This window comes from Medicago truncatula, chromosome 8 (assembly GCF_003473485.1).
Source record: "Medicago truncatula cultivar Jemalong A17 chromosome 8, MtrunA17r5.0-ANR, whole genome shotgun sequence".
In the NCBI taxonomy this organism is placed as follows: Eukaryota; Viridiplantae; Streptophyta; class Magnoliopsida; order Fabales; family Fabaceae; genus Medicago; species Medicago truncatula.
Genome location: NC_053049.1, coordinates 19,494,135 through 19,515,369, shown reverse-complemented (window position 1 = coordinate 19,515,369; position 21,235 = coordinate 19,494,135). Strand labels below are relative to the sequence as shown.

At 31.3% G+C, this 21,235-nt stretch overlaps 2 protein-coding genes and 1 long non-coding RNA gene across 5 annotated transcripts; 1 reads left to right on the top strand and 2 right to left on the bottom strand.

Moving 5' to 3' along the window:
* Positions 1-866: 866 nt before the first annotated feature.
* On the top strand, positions 867-10,323 carry LOC25502351 (uncharacterized). 3 transcript variants are annotated; one of them, XR_003007585.2, is made up of 5 exons: positions 867-931; positions 4,822-4,986; positions 5,111-5,411; positions 5,516-5,619; positions 8,912-10,323. It is a non-coding gene; the product is annotated as an uncharacterized lncRNA (long non-coding RNA). The 3 variants fall into 3 exon arrangements; XR_003007584.2 differs by lacking the exon at positions 8,912-10,323 and adding an exon at positions 5,734-6,288; XR_003007583.2 differs by lacking the exon at positions 8,912-10,323 and having other exon boundaries at positions 5,516-6,288.
* A 3,665-nt stretch (positions 10,324-13,988) lies between these two features.
* On the bottom strand, positions 13,989-14,637 carry LOC120577359 (uncharacterized). The gene is made up of 2 exons (XM_039828600.1): positions 14,144-14,637; positions 13,989-14,043 (listed from the first exon to the last, which is right to left on the bottom strand). The coding sequence occupies exons 1-2, from the start codon at positions 14,533-14,535 to the stop codon at positions 14,013-14,015; spliced, it is 423 nt and encodes a 140-aa protein (XP_039684534.1). The 5' UTR covers positions 14,536-14,637; the 3' UTR covers positions 13,989-14,012.
* A 70-nt stretch (positions 14,638-14,707) lies between these two features.
* Positions 14,708-16,569, bottom strand: LOC120577482 (protein FAR1-RELATED SEQUENCE 11-like). The gene is made up of 4 exons (XM_039829035.1): positions 16,417-16,569; positions 15,580-16,311; positions 15,053-15,496; positions 14,708-14,959 (listed from the first exon to the last, which is right to left on the bottom strand). Exons 1-4 carry the CDS (start codon positions 16,567-16,569, stop codon positions 14,708-14,710), a joined length of 1,581 nt encoding a protein of 526 aa, XP_039684969.1.
* Positions 16,570-21,235: the final 4,666 nt, after the last annotated feature.

Here is a 21,235-nt window from a genome sequence, read left to right as displayed (position 1 = left end):
CCTGCTTAAGACCGAAATCCGTTATCGTTTATTTTATTATTTTTTTTGAGAATGGTAAACATTGAACCGGAACCGGCCGAGTCACCGGTTTTGACCGAGTCGCGACGGGTTTACACCGGTCTAACTGCATGGCCGATCCAATGAGAAGCTCGAACCGGATACCTCACCGGTTCCCGGTTGGACCAGCCGGTCCGATCCGGTTTTTAAAACTATGGTTCTGTATGGGTGTCCGGACCGGGACTTGGTCAGATTCGCTATCCAACCGGTTGAACCGGCTGGTCCGGTCCGGTTTTGGAAACACTAGGGTACAATTAGCTCACTTGATTGAGCTTATGGTTTAAAGGAGGTAACGAGGTCCAGGGTAAAAAAAAAAAACAATTTTATCACTATTATTTCTCTTTTGAATTGTGTCCCCTATCTATTACGAAAGGTTAAAATGTAATAAATTTGTTGTCTAGGGTTATTGATATAACTATTTTTTTTTTAATTCATCGCTATTATTTCTCTTTTGAATTGTATCCCCTATCTATTACGAAAAGCTAAACTGTGACATACACACACACACACACATATATATATATATATATATATATATATATATAAAAGGTGGTAATTATGTGACATATTTTTGATGATCGTCTAGAATTTAACGTGAGATCTTTATCAAGGTTAAATGGTCAATTGAGTGAGTTATTGAGGATAAACATGACATATTAATTAGAGACATTTTATATTAAATTTTAATTTAATAAATGGCTTCTAGAAATTACGAAGTGTTAAAAACTATTTACTTGACGCTAACAAAACACAACAATTTTAGTTATAAATGATAAAAAAAAAATTATTACAATGCAAACGAGGAGAAATATGGATTTGGTTCACATGTTTGTTTATGCTTTCATCATCTTTCTTTCTATACCTCTTCCTCCAAGTATGTTATTTTTCATATCATTATTTATTTTTCAAGTTTTTCTTTACACAATATTAACAAGAGAATAAAAAAAAAGAGGTATATTTAACAAGAGAATATATTTAACTCAAAGGTGAATCACCGTGCACAAGATGTGCAACGAGAGAAACACCGCAAAATAGTTACAAAGTCACCGGTGCCGAATACGCAAGCACCGCCAAATAAAAGAAAAAGAAATGAAAGCGTTAAACTACGGCACCCTTGCATAAGAGAGGGTGCCACCACCAATCATAATAAGCTTAAACAAAAGATGGCAAGTGAGTCTTTAACCCTAAAAAAGACAACAATTTTACTTTGTCCAAAATGATAAAAGGATCGGATGTCTTGTTGTTGACGACGCGGTTGTTCCTTTCCTTCCAAATAAGCCAAACGCTAGCCATCAAAATAACCTTTAAGAATGAATGTTATGATCGCGGCATTCCCGCCATATGAAAAAATTGATAAAAATGGTCACGGAGCACACAAGAGTTGACTCAAGAAATATGCAGCCATTGTCAAACAAGAGGCCACAAAAACAGATCGTCGGTTGTTTCCTTGAAACTACAGCCAGTCGGACACAACATATGCTCTTCGTGAATCACCCTCCTTCGCACAAAGTTGTCTTTGGTTGGTAGGCAGTTGCGGAGAACGCGCAACACGAAGAAGCAAACCTTGAGAGGAATATGATTGTGCCAAACACTGTCAATGTATTCCCTATCCAAAGGTGCATCCGCGGACATGAGAAATTGATAAGCCCCATGTAATAGCTCATTTTTCGCTAGAATTATTTTAATTATTTATTATGTGTGTCTATATGCGCTTGCGTGTGATTAATTGTCTTTGTGTGTATTTTATTTGGGATTAGTGGATTTTTTACCTAGAAGGGTATTTTAGTCATTTTTAGATTAATGAGGATTTGGGTCATTCGGTCAGCAAGGGTGAAATAGTCATTTTAATTAGAAGGTTATTTTTGGTGAGAAAAGTTATTTTTGCTAAGTTAGTAGTAAGTCGTAATAATTATTTAGAGACAGTAATTATTCAGTATTTTAGTGGTTTAAGTGAGTAGTAACTTCGTGAATTAATTGGTAAGAATATTGAGTCCATTAAGACAAGTAAAAACGTAGCCCAATTATGTGGTGACTATAGAAACATAACACTAAGGAGAAAATTAGGTTTTCTACTCATTTCATTCACTTCACAAAATATTTTGAGAGAGATAGAGAGAGAAAGCTTGGGGTCGAAGAGCTAGGGAGCTAAAGTGAAGCCAAAGTTAGGATTCTGACAGACTAGAGGTGTGGGGGGGAGGGTGTAACGCCCTCTTTGAATTATTTAATTATTTAATTGAGTCTAGAATTTATTATGATGAGTTTATATTATATTTATATTGTATATGTGTGATTTAAGAGGTTTATATGATTGAGATGATTTTTATGTGATTTATGAGGAGTTGTGACTTATTTTATTGTTTAATAAAATAAGATTTGAAAATAAAATAATTATTGAGTTTAGGGTTTGTTTTAAGATTTTAGAGAGTTTTGGGGGAGAAAGCGAAATAAGATAAGATAGATGGTGGAGATATAAATAGGTGAAACCTAATTAGAAAAACATAACGTACGATCAGCTTTTGGAAAAAGGGAGAAAAAGCCAAGAGAAGAGCAAGAAGACCTAGAGGCTGCCATTTTGAGTTATAAGGTAAGGGTGAGACTAACTTTGCAATTCTATTAAGTATATGATTCAATGGTTAGGTTTAACATGATGTAGGATGAGTTATAGAGGAATTGAAAAGTAGGTTAAAACTGAAGAATTATTGATTAAACGGTGGAAACTTGTTAGATTGATGTAGGAATTGTTCCTAGACCTTAGATAATGTGCATGATGAATTATGGAATCAATGTTAGGCTTAAAACCATGAGAATTTGTGATTTTTCTGAAAAACTGCACTTCTGTCCGTAACAACATTCATCGCTCGCCTCCCAAGCTATGATCCTCGCCTCGCGAGTGATGAACTTCATCGCTCGCCACGCGAGCAACTTTTCCCCGCCTCGCGAGTTGCACGTCGTAGCTCGCCATAGCGAGCAGATGAACTCGCCTAGCGAGCTTGACCAGAGAGCTTGCAAGATTTCGTGATTTTGACTTTTGAGTTGATCCTTAGATGCTTTTGAGTGCTTGAACATGTCTAATAATGATTAGGAAAGAATGTAGAATGAGATTGAACCTGGAAAGATTTAGAATGAAACTTTTGGAATTCTGACCTGAACTCGCCACGGCGAGCAGAGGCTCTCGCCTCCCGAGTGACCCAGAAACAGAGTGCCCTGTTAGGATTTTGCGATCTGTGTCACACAAGTTGTTAAGAGTTGAACCTTGGGGTAATATTGAGACTTAAGGATGATGTTAATTATAATATGCGAAGTTGTTTTAAGATGTGTTGATGTTGATTATGATGTGATATAATGTTATACGCATTACTTAAATTATGAATGTATATTTGAGATGTTGTTGACTTGCATTTGATATTATTATGTCATGCTGTTTTTGTATACTGCCTGTGTTGCTGTTGTTATTTAACTAAGCTGCATGAGTCGGTCTAAGTTGATGAAGATGATGATGTTCCAAACTATTGGATTATATAAGAGGTTGTCGATTTAAGATGTTTAAGAGGTCGAGTCCATGCATTAGCATTTCATTGTTGGAGGCTTGATGCCCTGGAGCCTTTGCTCAATACGATGGAGCTTTAGCTCAATAGCGATGGGGGCTTGATGCCCTGGATTGGTACCACATGCATATAACATGTCTAAGTTGCATAGTTGCATTTGTTGAGTCGAAGATGATAAGTTGTGAAGTTGTGATTAGTTATGTGAATTGTTAACGAAGTGATTTATGATATATTATTATCTATAATGAATAATAAGATGTTTTCATGTTGTTAAATATAATTGTTGAATTATATGCTTAACATTATTGTTTTGTGAAATCTCACCCCTTCTGCTTGGAAATATTGTTCTTCGTATGAGTAACTTGCAGGTATTCAAGAGTAGGTTGCTGTCGTGAGTGACTTATTCCTCATTGAGTCTTAGGTTGCTCTGATATGTAACGGGAGGGGAGCTCACGAGCGTTAACCAGCTGGTCCCCTCCCATTCCAACATGGGAGGAAGACCACCCTTGGTGTTCTACGACTCTGAAATGCCCAGTGTGGCCTCAAATTCAGCCATTCCTTTGCTCGGGCGAGCATCAATGGCCAACACCGACGTTCGTCGAGTCCTAATTGACACAGGGGCCTCGTGCGACATCATGCACACCGGTCTGTTCAAAACTCTCTAGATGATGGAGAAAAACCTTTCTCCATACATTGGAAACGAACTCTATAGTTTCAACGGCTCTTCCACTCAACCTTGGGGCTACGTAGAGCTGCTGGTCACCTTCGGTGAAAAGGAGGGCAAGAATAAAGATCACGTTCCTGGTGATCGACTTCCCGTCTCTCTATAATTGCATTATAGGGAGAACCGGACTTGCCCAGTTGGGCGCCGCATGTTCAACCGCTCATCTGAACTAAATAAAATTGTGTTTTTTTTTTTTTTTTTTTTGAAAAAGCAAATCGTGTATTTTTTTAATTGATTTTGTGTAATTGTGTCACTTTATTCGAATTTATTTATTCAATACACAACTTTTATTCGACTTCATTTTATTTATTTCATACGCAATATTTATTTAATACGCAGATTTTATTCGAATTCACGTTGAGTTTAATTATTCTTGGGTTAATAGGTCTTTACACCCTTGTAATATAGGTCATTTTTTGTTTTCCCCTGTAAAATTATTTTTTTGATTTAACCCTCTGTAATATATTTTTTTTGTTTTGATTTATCCCCTAATAGGCCAAACAAAAACCAATTTTTTTTTTTTTCAAGAAATTTTCATTTTTGTTTGGCCTGCCTATATATAAAGTAGATAAGCATCAGCAGTCAGCAGGCAGCTGTCTGTGTTGATTAAAAGTCGGCTGCAGAAGTCTCTCACTTTCATAATCAGATCCCTTTTTAGAGGTAACAGTCATTAACCTTTTTACGATCTGATTATTATGCGTGTTTCATGCTACAAATTTTATCGAATTTTCCTATATCGTGTTCTGATTAGTATAGTATATTGTTTTTCCGTTGTTATTTGTAGTGAGAAGTTATGCAGTGATGAAATAGCAGATTTTCAAGGATCTGATCGTTTTGATGCTTTCATATCCAATGAAAAGATACAGGCATGTACTATATACTATACTATTCTGTATGATAATTTTATTCAATTTGATTCATGGCTTACACTTATCTATTCAGTTTATGATTTTTTTCTTGACATGCCCTCAGTTGTAAGTTTGTCTCCTGTTTATCTTCACATCTATATTCCTTGATAAATTCGTCTTGGAATATTTATCTCAAGGTTCATGGTGCTGAGATGATTAATTACAATTTGCCAATAGGTAACTGGTGAAATTTTACAAGTTATTTTAATTTAGTTATTATAAAAATCAAAACTCTGAGCATCTTATGAGTCATCTATAAATTTCTACTTTGAACTCACCAGATTCATCTTCGTAGAAAAATATGCAATGATGTAATCATAAATGAGAGGAAACACTAAAAGAAATTCTTGGGTGATAGATTTGGCCTTAAGAAGCTGAGTTATTGGTATGCCTTATGCCCTTTTTAAGTCTTAACCGCATCTTTTTGCTTTTGCAATATGCGATTAATGTTTATATAATTTGAATTGTCAAGATTTAGAATTGAATTTTATTTTTTCAGAGTTTAGATCGGTAGGGATATTGTGGTTGCGGGGCTTGAGGTTTGAACCCAGTATTTCTCGGTTATTCACCTTAAAGGGTGAATTTCTTTTAATCAATAGACTACCTGAGCCAAAAGTACAAAAATTTGGACTTAATTAAATATATTTGCATTAATTACAATTAATTGAAATTCATAGTGTCATGTCATTCACATTTCATTAACAAAACAAGAGTCTATATTATGATCATTAACCATTGAAAGCCTTAATTTCATTGTGATCATTAACGAAAAACATGACACTTATGATGTTCTCTGCAAAGAAAGAATAATCATTATTGACGATCGACACTCTATAGATCTCCTATATAAATTTTAGATTTACCAACACCTAATCATTGCAAATATAGCTCTTTCAACTTTTGCAACTTTATTCAACTTTCGTTTTGAATGTACAAAATTTAATTTGAACTCTGTTCATATGAACGTTGCACAAATGTTTCTTACAAAAAAAAAAACTAGAAGGGAATAATGCTTACATGCATTAAAAATCAACAACAATTGTACCTCCACAAATTGTAGTAAGATCTTTAACATGCTTTTCTTTTTTCTTGAGAAATGCGCACAACTGTATATATCATTGTCATTGTTAGTCTCGTACACTATTTCCTGTGGATTCGAAATACGTTTAACATTGTTGATACCCCATACCATTTTTAGTATCATGTTCTACAAATATTTTAATATCCTTTTTTTTTTTTGAATTAAAGGTCTGACTATTATTCAATTGGTGATCAATATCTCAAATTGAAATAAAAAGAATTATTTTAATATCCATTTCATGAAAGGTTCAATAACAAGTCCTTTCATTCAAATTGATATTAAAATTTTAGGTCTTAATATTGTTCCATTGTTGAACAATATCTCAGATGGAACAAGATCCCATATGAAATATAATATTTTATTTTAATATTCATGTTGAAATAAGAGAACAACTGATGGTATTAAAAGATTAAAATATTTTAATATTTGTATCACATGTTTAAGAGGGTATTAAAGTATCTGTAGAACATGATATTGCAGATGGTATTGAGGGTAAACAGTGTCAAGTGTGTATATCGAAGCCAAAGAGAAAAAGTGTATGAAACTAGAAATTAGTAATGATAAATATTGGGTGAAGCCTACGTTACCCTCTCATGATATCAACCAATCAAAATATAATATACATAGGTAACATTAAATGTCAAATAAATGAGTAGATTATTTCTAAAAATAAAAGAGTTAATCTTAATTTATTTTTTTTAAGGAGAGATAATCTTAATCATAAGGTAACTTTTAATACTTTTTATTTTTATTTTATTTAAACAACAAATGATTTAATTTTTTTTTTTTTATATTAAGGTGTTCAATCTTAATTAATTTACACTACAAGACTTATGACAAATAAAATTTTACATCAAATTTCTTTCATCTGGATGTGCTTAAATTCATCATTTACATTTATAAAATTTCTTCCATTCCAGAACCCCGAACGTGAGAACAAAAACATATTCTTCTTTCAAATTTCTTCTTCTTTATTCTTCCATTTTGATCAATTTTTGTTTCTTTTTCATTCTTCTTTCCCATTTTGATTGTTCGATTTTGTCGTTCCAAATTGCCGCAATTTCCAATTATCGTAAGAATTGTCGTTGTTTCTAGAACCGCGTCAGGTATCGTGACTTATTTTTTTTATTTAAGCAGCAACCTAATAAAACTGTCTCACTATCAGCAAAAGCCTTTAAGTCCAAATAAAAGAACAAAAGCCTCATCACTTAACCATTTCAGCAGCAACCAAAAAAATGCTAGCAAACTCCCACAACATCACAGCGGCAACACCTGCTAGCAGCCCTCAAAGTACAATCAAAGTTTGATGAAAGAAACTGATGAAAGAAATTTGATGTGAAATTTTAATTGTTCTAAGCCAGTCATGTAGTGTAAATTAATTAAGATTGAACACCTAAATATTATTAAGGCAATATTACATTATGAGTCTTTTATCTTATTTATTTGTAACACTTTGGTCATTTGTCTTTTATTTTTTCCCGTTTAGGTCCTTTATCTCTCTTAAAAGCACATATAGATCTTTTTTCGCATTTTTCTTATTAAAAAATACATAATTTTATTTTAAAAAATATATTTTTATTAGAACTGAAAAAAAAAAATCCAAAAATATGATGAAGATGTTCATCATCTTCATCTTCTTCCTTTGAATCTTCATCATCTTCTTTAAATAAATAAAAAAATATACTAAAATATATCTCTAAATATCGTGAATTAATGTTATATTCACCTCAAATCTTATTTTAAACACAAAAATCAAAACCGTAATTTCACAAATGTTGCAAAGCTGCTATCAATTTTGGGGTTATTTTTATGTCGGACTTGAATATTGAATTAGAAAATAATAATAATAATAATAATATACAGCGTGACAATTTACATAACTAATTTTTTTTTTTTTTGTGATGAAACTAAATCTCTTTCTCTATAAGGGTTTGATTTTTATGTTTAAAAGAATATTTGAGATGAATATAACATTAATTCATGATATTTGGAGATATATTTGTGTAGAATTTTTTTTGATTCAATGAAGATGATGAAGATTCAAAGGAAGAAGATGAAGATGATGAAAATCTTCATGATATTTCTGAATTTGTTTCATTTTTAATAAAAATATATTTTAAAAAATAAAATTATTTACTTTTTTTAATAAAAAAAAATGAGAAAAATGATGTATATGTGCTTTTATAAGAGATAAAAGATCTAAGCGGAAAAAAATAAAGATAAAGGACCCAAGTGTAACAAATAAATAAGATAAAGGATCTCTAATGTAATCATGTTTATAATTAAATAAAAATCAAAAGTATTAAAAGTTACCTTATGATTATAATTGATTCTTTTTTTAGAAAAAAAATGACTCATTTACGACATTTAATGTTGCCAATGTATATTACATTTTGATTGGTTGATATCATGAGAGGGTAAAATACCCTCTAAATAAGAGAGGGTAATCTAGAAAAAACCTAAATATTGTTGTGTGCATTTCTTAAGAAAAGGAAAAAATGTTAAAATTCTTACTTCAATTATTAGAGGTACAATTATTGATGGTTCAAGATGTTCTCTTACCAGATTTGCTTTTTTTTTTTTTTTTTTTTGCAAGTTTGATGCTGAAAATAATAATAGGAGCTCAAATTCAAACTTCCATATGTTGAAAAGGAAAGTTGAAGAAAGTTTCAATGGAGATTCATATAGTGCCAGTCATCAATTATGATGATTCTTTCTATGTAAAGAACATCATTGGCGAAACAATAGAACAACAATTTTGATCTCTACATTTATCCGTCCATCTTATGATGAATGCCATAAATAGATAGAGTGTTATTGAAAGCAGACTGCTGGAATCTCGCTTGAGAGAGCTCCAAACGAGATGCCAAGCGAGATTGATCACTAGTCTCGATGTTCATTTCGCTTAAGCGAGATCTTCTCGCTTAAGCGAAGTTCATCAGTATCAGACCTGCAGAAATCGTATTTTTGACTCAAAAACCTTAAAATCAAGCTTCTAATGGCCACAATGCACCCAGGACACATGGAAAACAATATAGATTCATTGCATGGCAACAGTTAACACATTTTCAACAGATCAATGTGGCACAAAGGGTACTAAATTCGTAATTTCATAAACTAACATTCATCAATTGTCTCACACAAACGCACATAACCCAAAGGTAGGATCTAATCTAAAGAACTCACATGATACATTCTGATTCCAATGCAAGATTAAGCTTCATCTATCCACATAACCAAACCCTAGCTTATGCAATTTCCACATAAGAGAAAATCTTTGTCGAAGAGCTATCCCAAGTCCTTCCTAGTGGCAAGCATCATGAATACTCCATCCTTTAGCTACAATCTTGTTAGGAATAGAACTTTGAGAAGATTGAGTGAAGAGAGGGAGGAGGGTCGCAAGTCTAGAGAGAGAGGGAGAGCAAAATCTGAGTTTGAGAGCTTAGAGAGAGAAAGTATCAAGAAAATGAAATGTCTAGAACAAATTTCACTTATATACCCCTCGCGTGCAATTACCAAAATTTCCTTTATCTCAAGGAATTTAATATGATCCCGATAACTCAATCTGCTTGTCTGACATTGCACGATAATATCCTTCGTTAACTTTATCGTCCAAGGATATTCATCCTCTTATACATCCGACTGCTAAATCTTGAGCGAGATGTTACATCACATTTATAACATTACTTTTTGTATTTGTAATCAAAATAAATGGTGATCGATGAATTTCACCAACTACAAATTATGAAGTGAATGAAAGTTATACCAACAGTGGTGTAAACGAAGTCGGTGAGGATCAAGAATATTCTGGTTGCACAAATAGACCATGGATATGTAGTAATCGAGAATATCCACCAAGATCTGTATGTCGTAGAAACCGTTGGGTGGCTATTTCTAAAGATGTTAACGATTGTAGGATATGTGGCCGTCGTTGTCCAACTATTGGTAATTGGCACTGTTGTAATGGTTTTTGTACAAACATAAATTTATAAATATCTATAACAAACATATGCAGACTTGTAATAGTGATTATGTTGCTTACAATCTATTTTTTAATACTAAGTATTGTAATAAATTCTACATATTTTATAGTAATTTTATAGTTCTGTTGAAATGTGTACTATATCAATTGATTCAAAAATCAATAAAATAAAGTAAACTATATGAATTAAAAAAGAAACGTTTGTCAAGCTAATATGTACATCAATTTCTAGGTAAAAATTACCTCTTTTAATTCCTTAAACAATGCTTCAAATAATTTCTAGCATTTTATTAATTTTCACTCTTACAAGATTAAACAAAACACATAATAAAAACACAAACCAACAAAAATTAAGGTTACCGCCCATAAAGTGAGATCATGTTTTTCACGTTATACAAGCAAGAAAAGCATGTTCAAACGTATTACAAAAGTTGCGTCTATTTCATATAAAAACTTTTATAATATATATATATTTCTATATCCTAAATTTCTCACTACTTTCAAAATGAGTACTCAAGCAACATATTTTGTCACATAATCACAGATCACACACCAAATTATATCTCATTATGATGGTAAGAGTTTAATTCACAACCTTAGGGACGAGGAGACTACTTACCAACTTATATAACCATCGTTGGATGAAGATAAGTTTTATTCTGGTAAAAAAATGAACTGAATCAAAAATGATTTATCTTTTGATGTATTAAAGTACAAAAGAAAATAAATGGCGAAAAAACGAAATTCGAAAGTTCATAGAATCCTTAAAGCTTGTTAGTTAAGAGTTAAAATAACCATGTTTTCATATTTAATGACTTATACATCTTTATGACACATTTAAATACAATAATGATTTTGTTATAAATAAAAATAACTTGCAAAAATTTATTTATTGTACAAGTTACACAAAGAAACAGTCATTTGAAAGAGATTTTTTTATTTCTTTGAAGATTCTCATTTTTTTAAATATCCATAACAAGCATATGCAGACTTGTAATAGTGATTATGTTGCTTACATTCTTCCTAAAAAAAAATGTTGCTTAGATTCTATTTTTTAGTACAAAATATTGTAAGAAATTCTACATATTTTATAGTAATTTTATAGTTGTGTTGAAATGTGTGCTATATGAATTGATTAAAAAATCAGTAAAATAAAGTAAACTATATGAATTAAAAAAGAAACATTTGTCAAACTTATATGTACATCAATTTCTAGGTAAAAATTACATCTTTTAATTCCTGAAAAATGCCTGAAATTAATTTCTAGCATGACAAGATTAAACCAAACACATACAAAAACCACAAACAAACAAAAATTAAGGTTACCGTCCATAAAGTGATATCAAGTTTTTCAGGTTAGACAAGCAAGAAAAGCATGTTCAAGCGTATTACAAAAGTTGCGTCTATTTCATATAAACACTTATATATATATATATATATATGTGTGTGTGTGTGTGTGTGTGTGCGAGTGTGTGTGTTTCTATATCCTAAATTTCTCACTACTTTCAAAATGAGTTATGAAGCAACATATTTTGTCACATTTATAACATTATTTTTTGTATTTGTAATCAAAATAGATGATGATCAACAATTATGAAGTGAGTGAAAATTATACCAACAGTGGTTTTAACGAAGTCGGTGAGGATCAAGAATATCCTGGTTGCACAAATAGACCATGGATATGTAGTAATGGAGAATATCCACCAAGATATGTATGTTGTAGAAACCGTTGCGTGGATATTTCTAAAGATGTTAACAATTGTAGGATATGTGGGCGTCGTTGTCCAACTATTGGTAATTGGCGCTGTTGCAATGGTTTTTGTACAAACATAAATTTAGACCCTTTAAACTGTGGGGGTTGTGGAAAGATATGTCCGATAATGGTATGCCTGATGGGTGAATGTCGTTATACAAAGTCATCATCTCCAACGCCATTTCTTCCCTATAGGTTGTTGAAATAAAGTTGACAAAATATTCAAAATCATCAACTTGATGAATGTTGTAAACATCACCCTCAAGCAATATCTCCATTGGAGTAATCAATAATTATAATTATATTTTATAAGTTTATTATTTATTGTTTTTATGTTCTTATGAACGGTATTGTGTTGTATGCTTGTATTACTAAATAAATGATTTATAAGTTATAAGTATAAGAGATTGAGTATGTTAATTGTCTTATATTATTTTGTTTAAGGTTTAATTTCAGTTTTAGACCCTGTATTTTAGCACTTTTAATAATTTAGTCCCCACCTTTCTAATTATGCAATTTCGAAAACCCAATTTTTTAAAATTTCTAAAATTACACTTCTTAGGGGTTTGCTACAATAGACACACTCATTTTCATGAAGGTCTATTTTAGCAACCTGCACCTTTTCACTTGGACACAAATGCCCACGTTTTTGTTTTTTGAGGAAATTAAAACCGAAGGGTAAAATGGTAATTTCAATTAATTTTCCTTTCTTTTCTTCCCCCAGAATTCTGAAGGTCGCACGTTCTCTTCTCTTCTCCTTCTTCCTTCTATTCTCTGTTACAGTTTGCTCAAAAATTACCTTCCTTCCATGTTGTGATTGCTTCTCATGAATCTTCTTAATTTATATTCTACCTCTTCTCTTAATCATGTTTTCGATATCTGTTTTACTGAGAAACAACTAAAACCCTAAATCCCAAAAACAGAAATTAGTCATGATTTTTATTTTGATTTGAGATTTCTGTTTTTGATTTCGACTTTATCAATTTTGAATTTTGTAAGTAATAGTGGTTCTACAAATGGTTTTTTTGTTGAATTTTGATTTAGTTTAGGTGCTACATATCAACAAAGAAAAATGGAAAGAAGATCTATATTGGTTATTATTACTGTCATGGTTGGGAATTATATACATGTGTTCCGCAAGAATGTATTGTGAGTACTGGGAGCTGGTGTTGAAGCAATTTTATGCTCGGCTGGGTTTGGAGGATTTAGCAAGGCCATTGTTGTTTTTGGTTTCGGCTACCTTATTGGAGTTTATTGGTTTCGGGTGTTTGTATTGTTTGTATTCGGTGTTCCGTCGATATGCGGCACCTGTTTATTTGTATTGATGATGTATTCTATATTAGCTATTGAAATGATGCATGTAATTTGGCATAGCTTATGCCTGTAATTTTTATTAATAAAAATAGAGTTAACTATTGATGGCAGCACATTGTTATATCAGTTTCTTCTGTATTATATGTTTCAGTTAACTAAGCATACATGTGCAGTTTTAGATACATGACAGTTCCATTATTTGCAAGTGTCGACTTTGTAAGGAAGTGTCCCTCATTGTTAGCATTTGATTTTTGCAAACTCACAACACAAGTAACCATTTTATATTATCAAAAGAAAAGGAAAGTAACCATTTTGCCTTGAGTTAAATTTAGTATGCAATCTGCATATGTAGAAAATGTCTTTTTGATAGAGATTAAGTCCACTTTTAGTTGAATTTAGTTTGTAATCTGCAATTCTGCATATGGATCAGTGTTTCGGACAATATTCAAATTTGATACATGACACTAAAACAAATTTGGATGTGGAGCTTTTTTTTCTTTCTTTTATCCATACTTGTTTTTGTGTAAAGAGTTGAGTTTATATCGTGACACTAAAAAGCAACAACAGCAAGCAACAACAAACGGTAGCAGCAAGTACAACAGCAGCAGCAGCAACAGCAACAAACAGCAGCAGCAATATATCTCACTATTAAGATGATTTTCTCCAACCCTTCATCCTCCTAACAAGGAACAAGGAAAAAAAATCAATTTTTCAATATAAACATTCAATAAGATTGTGTGCTTAAAAAATAAATACCTCAAATAAAAAAAAAAACTTACTTATTAGGAGATTGAGAAGGTAATGCTTCAATATTTTTCTTTTTATTTGGACAATTCCTCGAGTCATGATCAGTTCCACCGCAATTTGGAACATGACAATGACAAGGCTTCTTTGCAATTTCAACTCCTCCTTTTAGCCTTGATCCTTTTGGTGGACCTTTTGTTTTTGAAGGTAAAGGATTTTCAACATTCAACTCATCATTATCTGGAACCGTAGAATCAACACCCACCAACTTTTCTTGGATTTCAGGCATGGCTTTAATCACTTGAATGGCTTTCTCTAACTCTCTAGTTGCAGCTTGTTCTCGTAATTTTGTCTTCAAGGATTCAATTTCTAGACATTGAATTAAGGACCTAAACTTAACAAGGGAGCCACCATTGTTGTTAATCATGTGACTAGATCTTGGAATCAATGAACTTTCTTTGTCTCCAACGAAGAGGAAGATACTTGGAAGGGAGGGTAAAATAATTTTTCATCACAAGCACCCGAAAAGCATGTCTGCATAATATCCTAGTAAATTCAAATTCCTTGCAAGAACAATGGATTGATTCATTTTCTTGTATTCAAGTTACAAAGCGGCCTCCGTCACTTTTGGTATGATGTCGCACAATAAATACACTATTATTAGTTTCAGTTGCCGCATATTTTGTAGACAACTCAATCTCATGTTGAATCAACTTAAAGGAATAAGGTGTAAGAATAGATGCAGCATGTTCCAAAATAGGAAAACACGTTCTAATACGAGGATTGTGGTACTTTTGACGCATTCTTGCTTCTTCTCCAGCTTGATTTCTAATGTTAACAGCAACCCCAACCTGCACAACAATATATTAATTATTAGTAAATTAAAACTAATAATTCTATGCATCTGACTAGAGAAAAATCAATTCAATCAATTAATTTCTTACTTGATTTATGATATCAGTCAGACTTGTATTGGCTCCCAAGAATCTTTTTATATATGAATTTATAGATTCTGAACGTCCAGTTGTAGTCATTCCAGCAAAAAAGAAGTCCTTCAAATAAGCTAGTGCCCAAAATTGACGAAGCGAATAGAGCAAGTTAATATGGTTATCCTTGCTAAGACAAAACCGTTCAACCATCAATTTCCATTCCCTCTCAAAATCATCTTCACATTCTAAATGGTATAATCGATAAAACTCATCTTTAAAATCATCGTATCTCGACCCTAATGGAAGAGAAAACCAAGTTGGTAACTTTGCCAGGATATGCCATATGCAAAATGCATGTTTTGTGTTTGGTAATTCCATTGCAATAGCTTCTTTCATTGCAAGATCTTGATCTGTAAGAATTGTTTGTGGATATTTTCCTTTGACAAAACTAAGAAAAGTCTGAAAATACAAAAAATGTAAAATAACTTACTAAAAAATCAAATTTTTTGAGAAATGATAACCTCAAAGAAATAGAAATGTACCTTTATAGCCCATGTAAAAGAAGGAATCTTCTCATTTTTCAATAGAACACAACCAAAGAAAATGGAATTGCCATGATTATCGACCCCAACCAAAATTCCAAGCGGCATGTCGTAACGATTTATTCGATAAGTGGTATCAAAAACAATCACATCTCCAAAGGCTTCATATGCTCGAACTGAATCACCAAATGCCCAAATAATATGCTCCAATTTGTTATTTTCATCGATTGGAAATTCATACTCAAATGCATTATCTGTATCTTTAAGACTTTTACATAATTTGAGAACATTTGAAGCATCAAATTCTTTACCAATACCACTTTGAGATTCAATGAAATTTCTAATGTCTTTATCCAAAAATGGAAGATTTCCTGCATCTACGTTTTTCTCTAACTCAAGCACTCTAATTATCAAACTAACAGAACAACCAGCTTTTGACAACAAAAGAATACGATCTTGATCAATAGTTGGAATACTTCGATAAGCAGGAAGAAATTTAACGTCTTTATCATATAATAACTCATGGTTATGATTATTATTAAAATATTTCACCACCCATTTTTTCTCAGAGTTAATTGTTGTTATATTCACCAACAATTTAGCACCACAACTACATCTTGACGACTTCCGTTTCCTTTTACCTTCCACTTCATTATCTTTGTCTGCGCTAATAGTACCAGCACGATGACAAACAAACTCTCTTTTATAAACACCTAATGGATTATCTTCCGACTAATTCTTAACAGATTTGAAAACATGATGACGTCTAATTGAAAAACCCTTTTTTCGCGCAAACAAACATTAAAAGTTGTAAGCCTCATCATCACTGTTAAATACCTTTCCTTCATAAAGAACACCGTCATCAATGTGATTGGCTTGAGGTAAAGGTCCATGTTGTGGCTCTGGTACAGTGGTCAGAGAATCTATTATTTCATCATCTTCATATTCCAAGGACCCATCAATGGCGTCATTTCTTCCCTCCGATGACATAACTATCTCAATTTAAACCTGAATAGCATTGGCAAGAACAATTATAAATTACCCAAAAAGAGAAGAAATAAAATCACAATATATATTAAACAAAGCAAAAGAAAAAGCAACCGTAACATGAATGCATAACAAAAGCAACTAGTTATTGGCCAGAATGATATAAAATAACTAGTATTTAAAACAATTAGTTATTGGCAAGAACAATATAAGATGCTATTGTGTGAAACATTAGCAAAAGCACCTTTGTTAAACAAAGAAAAAGAAAAGGCAAATTGTTAAATTAAGACACAGTAGTAGGGGGTATACCTTTTCTTCAGTAAAAGAATTGTTGCTTTTGATTTTAAGTTAACGGAAGCAAGCACAAAATGGAAGAAGATAATTTTTAAGCAAACCGTAACAAAGAAGAGAAGGAAGAAGGAGAAGAGAAGAGAACGTGCGACCTTCAGAATTCTGGGGGAAGAAAAAAAGGAAAATTAAAAGTTAATTGAAATTACCGTTTTACCCTTCAGTTTTAATTTCCTCAAAAAACAAAAACGTGGGCATTTGTGTCCAAGTGAAAAGGTGCAGGTTGCTAAAATAGACCTTCATGAAAATGAGTGGGTCTATTGTAGCAAACCCTATATACATATATATATCCCACATGCATTTTGGCTGTACATCACATTAGCATACTCCAAGTTAACAAATAAAATTTTACATGAAATCTAAATATTGTTAGATGACGTGTTGGAGAAATATGCAAAAACTCGATCAAGAACAAGATGAATGTAAAAACGGTTGAAAAATTAAATATCAAATTGTTTGTGTAATCAATTAGCATCGTTTAGGATAAAAATGGAACCAATAATTTGTGTAAATTGACCATCTACCATGTTGTTTAAGCAAAATGCCAAAAGATAAAACCATCAACTTTATAATAACTTCACATTGAACTTGTAAGGGTAGTTAGCATCTTTTCAAAAGACATTGCAACATTCATGTGAATTTCATCCGATGTTATTAAAGATTCCTTATTATGATTACTAATATTATGATTACTAATATTTTATTCTATATCAAGCAACTAAACAAACTTACCTTGCAATATTTCACCTAGCGTGTATGTAATTGGTGCGTGATTCAAATTTAACACAACTCATACACCTGGTTATTTAGAAAGCAAAACCTGTATTTTATTTTTGTTATTTCGATTTATATTTTTGTGTGTTAAACATTGACGGTATGAATTGAACACACAACCTTAAGTGTGAGGAGACTACTTACCGACTTATATAAACATCGTTGGTTGAAGATAAATTTGATTATGGTAAAAAAAGAACGGAATCAAAAATGATTAATATTTCGAAAGAAGACATAACAACAATGTTATAATAACTTCACATTGAATTTTTAAGGGTAGTTAGCTTCGTTGCAAAAGACATTGCTACATTCATGTGAATCTCATTCAATCTAATTAAATAATTAGGAAGTGTATCACAAACATATAAATTATAGTGTACGACATCTAAATTACGTTAGTTCAATACCATAGTCTGATTATTCATCTTCCCTTCAATATGAAGCAACAAGAAAACACGCAACAAACAATATTCCACCAAGTGTGTATCTATTTGGTGTGTGATTCGACTTTTACCGTAACACATACACAAAATCAATTATAAAAAAAAAAAAAAAAATCTTTATTTTATTTTATTTATTTCAACTTATATTTCTGCGTGTTAAGCATTGAGTGTTTTGGCTATGTGTTGATAACAATTAGATTCCAAGGTAAAAAAAATGATAATAAAAATTTGTGAGTTTGGCTCCAAAGGCTCTCCAGGATGTGGTTCGGATTATGGTTCATTGAGCATTATAAAACATAATCATTGATCACAGAACAAATATATCTCATTTTGATGATAAGAGTTTAATTCACAACCTTAGGGACGAGGAGACTCCTTGCCAACTTATATAACCATCGTTGGATGAAGATAAGTTTTATTCTAGTAAAAAATGAACTGAATCTAAAATGAATTCTATTTTGATGTATTAAAGTACAAAAGAAAATAAGAGGCGAAAACACGAAATTCGAAAGTTCATAGAATCCTTAAAGCTTGAACTTTTTCGGGTAGTTAGCATCATTTCAAAAGACATTGCAACATTCATGTGAATTTCATACCATCTTGTACCACCAACTAAATTAGGCTAGTTCACTACCATATTATGATTACTAATATTTTATTCTATATCAAGCAACTAAACAAACTCACCTTGCAATATTTCACCTAGCGTGTATGTAATTGGTGCGTGATTCAAATTTAACACAACACATACACCTGGTTATTTAGAAAGCAAAACTTCTATTTTATTTTTGTTATTTTGATTTATATTTTTGTGTGTTAAACATTGGGTATTTTGGTTATGTGGTGATGACAATTGGATTTCAAAGTAAAAAAAATGCGGGTTAGGCTTCAAGGGGTCTAAAGAATCAGGGTTAATCTTAGAGTTCATGGAGCAAAATCAAATATACTTTCTAATCAAAAATCAAAGTGGATCTCAGTTTGACGGTATGAATTGAACAAACAACCTTAAGTATGGGGAGACTACTTACCGACTTATATAAACATCGTTGGTTGAAGATAAATTTGATTCTGGTAAAAAAAGAACGGAACCAAAAATGATTAATATTTCGAAGTATTCAAGTAAAAGAAGACATAACAACATTGTAACACTAAAAGTAAGTGTTATAATGACAATATTCTAATATTCAATGACTTATACACACTTATGATCCATTTATTTACCATAATTATTTTGTTATAAATAAAATCAACTTGCAAACATCACACATCAAATTTAATATCATCAGGTGTTGTGTCGGATAATTAGGCAAAAACTTAATCGAAAAAAAGATAAATATAAAGATTGTTGCACAAATATATTTCAAAGTTTTTGTGTAATCAGGTTTCATCATTTAGGTTAAAAATTGAGCCGATAAGCCGTCTAACAGGACCATCAACCAATGTGTATAAGCTAAATGCCTAAAGATAAAAGCATGTACTTTATAATCACTTCACATTGAATTTTTAAGGGTAGTTAGCCTCGTTTCAAAAGACATTGCTACATTCATGTGAATCTCATTCAATCTAATTAAATATTTAGGAAGTGTATCACAAACATATAAAGTATAGTGTACGACATCTAAATTACGTTAGTTCCATACCATATTCTGATTATTCAACTTCCCTTCAATATGAAGCAACAAGAAAACACGCAAAAAACAATATTCCACCAAGTGTGTATCTATTTGGTGTGTGATTCGACTTTTATCGTAACACATACACGAAATCACTTATAAAAAAAATATTTATTTTATTTTATTTATTTCAACTTATATTTCTGCGTGTTAAACATTGAGTATTTTGGCTATGTGTTGATAACAATTAGATTCCAAGGTAAAAAAAATGATAATAAAAATTTGTGAGTTTGGCTCCAAAGGCTCTCCAGGATGTGGGTCGGATTATGGTTCATCGAGCATTATAAAACATAATCACTGATCACACACAAAATTTTATCTCATTTTGATGATAAGAGTTTAATTCGCAACCTTAGGGACGAGGAGACTACTTGCCAACTTATATAACCATCTTTGGATGTTGATAAATTTTATTCTAGTAAAAGAATGAACTGAATCTAAAATGATTTATATTTTGATGTATTAAAGTACAAAAGAAAATAAACGGCGAAAAAACAAAATTTGAAAGTTCATAGAATCCTTAAAGCTTATTAGTTAAGAGTTAAAATAACCATGTTTTCATATTTAATGACTTATACATCCTTATGACACATTTATATACAATAATGATTTTGTTATCAATAAAAATAACTTGCAAAAATTTATTTATTATAGAAGTTACACAAAGACACATTCATTTGAAAGAGATTTTTTTATTTCTTTGAAGATTCTCATTTTTATAAATATCTATAACAACCATATGCAGACTTGTAATAGTGATTATGTTGCTTACATTCTTCCCCAAAAAAAAAATGTTGCTCAGATTCTATTTTTTAGTACAAAATATTGTAATAAATTTTACATATTTTATAGTAATTTTATAGTTGTGTTAAAATGTGTGCTATATGAATTGATTAAAAAATCAGTAAAATAAAGTAAACTATTTGAATTAAAAAAGAAACATTTGTCAAACTTATATGTACATCAATTTCTAGGTAAAAATCACATATTTTAATTCCTGAAAAATGCCTGAAATTAATTTCTAGCATTTTTATCAATTTTAACTCTTACAAGATTAAACCAAACACATACTAAAACCACAAACAAACAAAACTTAAGGTTACCGTCCATAAAGTGAGATCAAGTTTTTCACGTTATACAAGCAAGAAAAGCATGTTCAAGCGTATTACAAAAGTTGCGTCTATTTCATATAAACAATTATATATATATATATATATATATATATATATATATATATATATATATATCTATCTGTGTGTGTGTGTGTGTGTTTCTATATCCTAAATTTCTCACTACTTTCAAAATGTGTACTCAAGCAACATATTTTGTCACATTTATAACATTACTTTTTGTATTTGTAATCAAAATAGATGGTGATCAATCAATTTCACCAACTCCAAATTATGAAGTGAGTGAAAATTATACCAACAA

Excerpts from the sequence above, each read along its gene's own strand:
- LOC120577359 (XM_039828600.1), bottom strand. The coding sequence starts at position 14,535 with ATGATTAACAACAATGGTGGCTCCCTTGTTAAGTTTAGGTCCTTAATT. Across the intron at positions 14,044-14,143 it reads CCTTCTCAATCTCCTAATAA|GAGGATGAAGGGTTGGAGAA; the intron begins GTAAGTTTTTTT and ends GTTCCTTGTTAG.
- LOC120577482 (XM_039829035.1), bottom strand. The coding sequence starts at position 16,569 with ATGTCATCGGAGGGAAGAAATGACGCCATTGATGGGTCCTTGGAATAT. Across the intron at positions 15,497-15,579 it reads CTTTTACATGGGCTATAAAG|ACTTTTCTTAGTTTTGTCAA; the intron begins GTACATTTCTAT and ends TTGTATTTTCAG. Across the intron at positions 14,960-15,052 it reads TGACTGATATCATAAATCAA|GTTGGGGTTGCTGTTAACAT; the intron begins GTAAGAAATTAA and ends ATTGTTGTGCAG.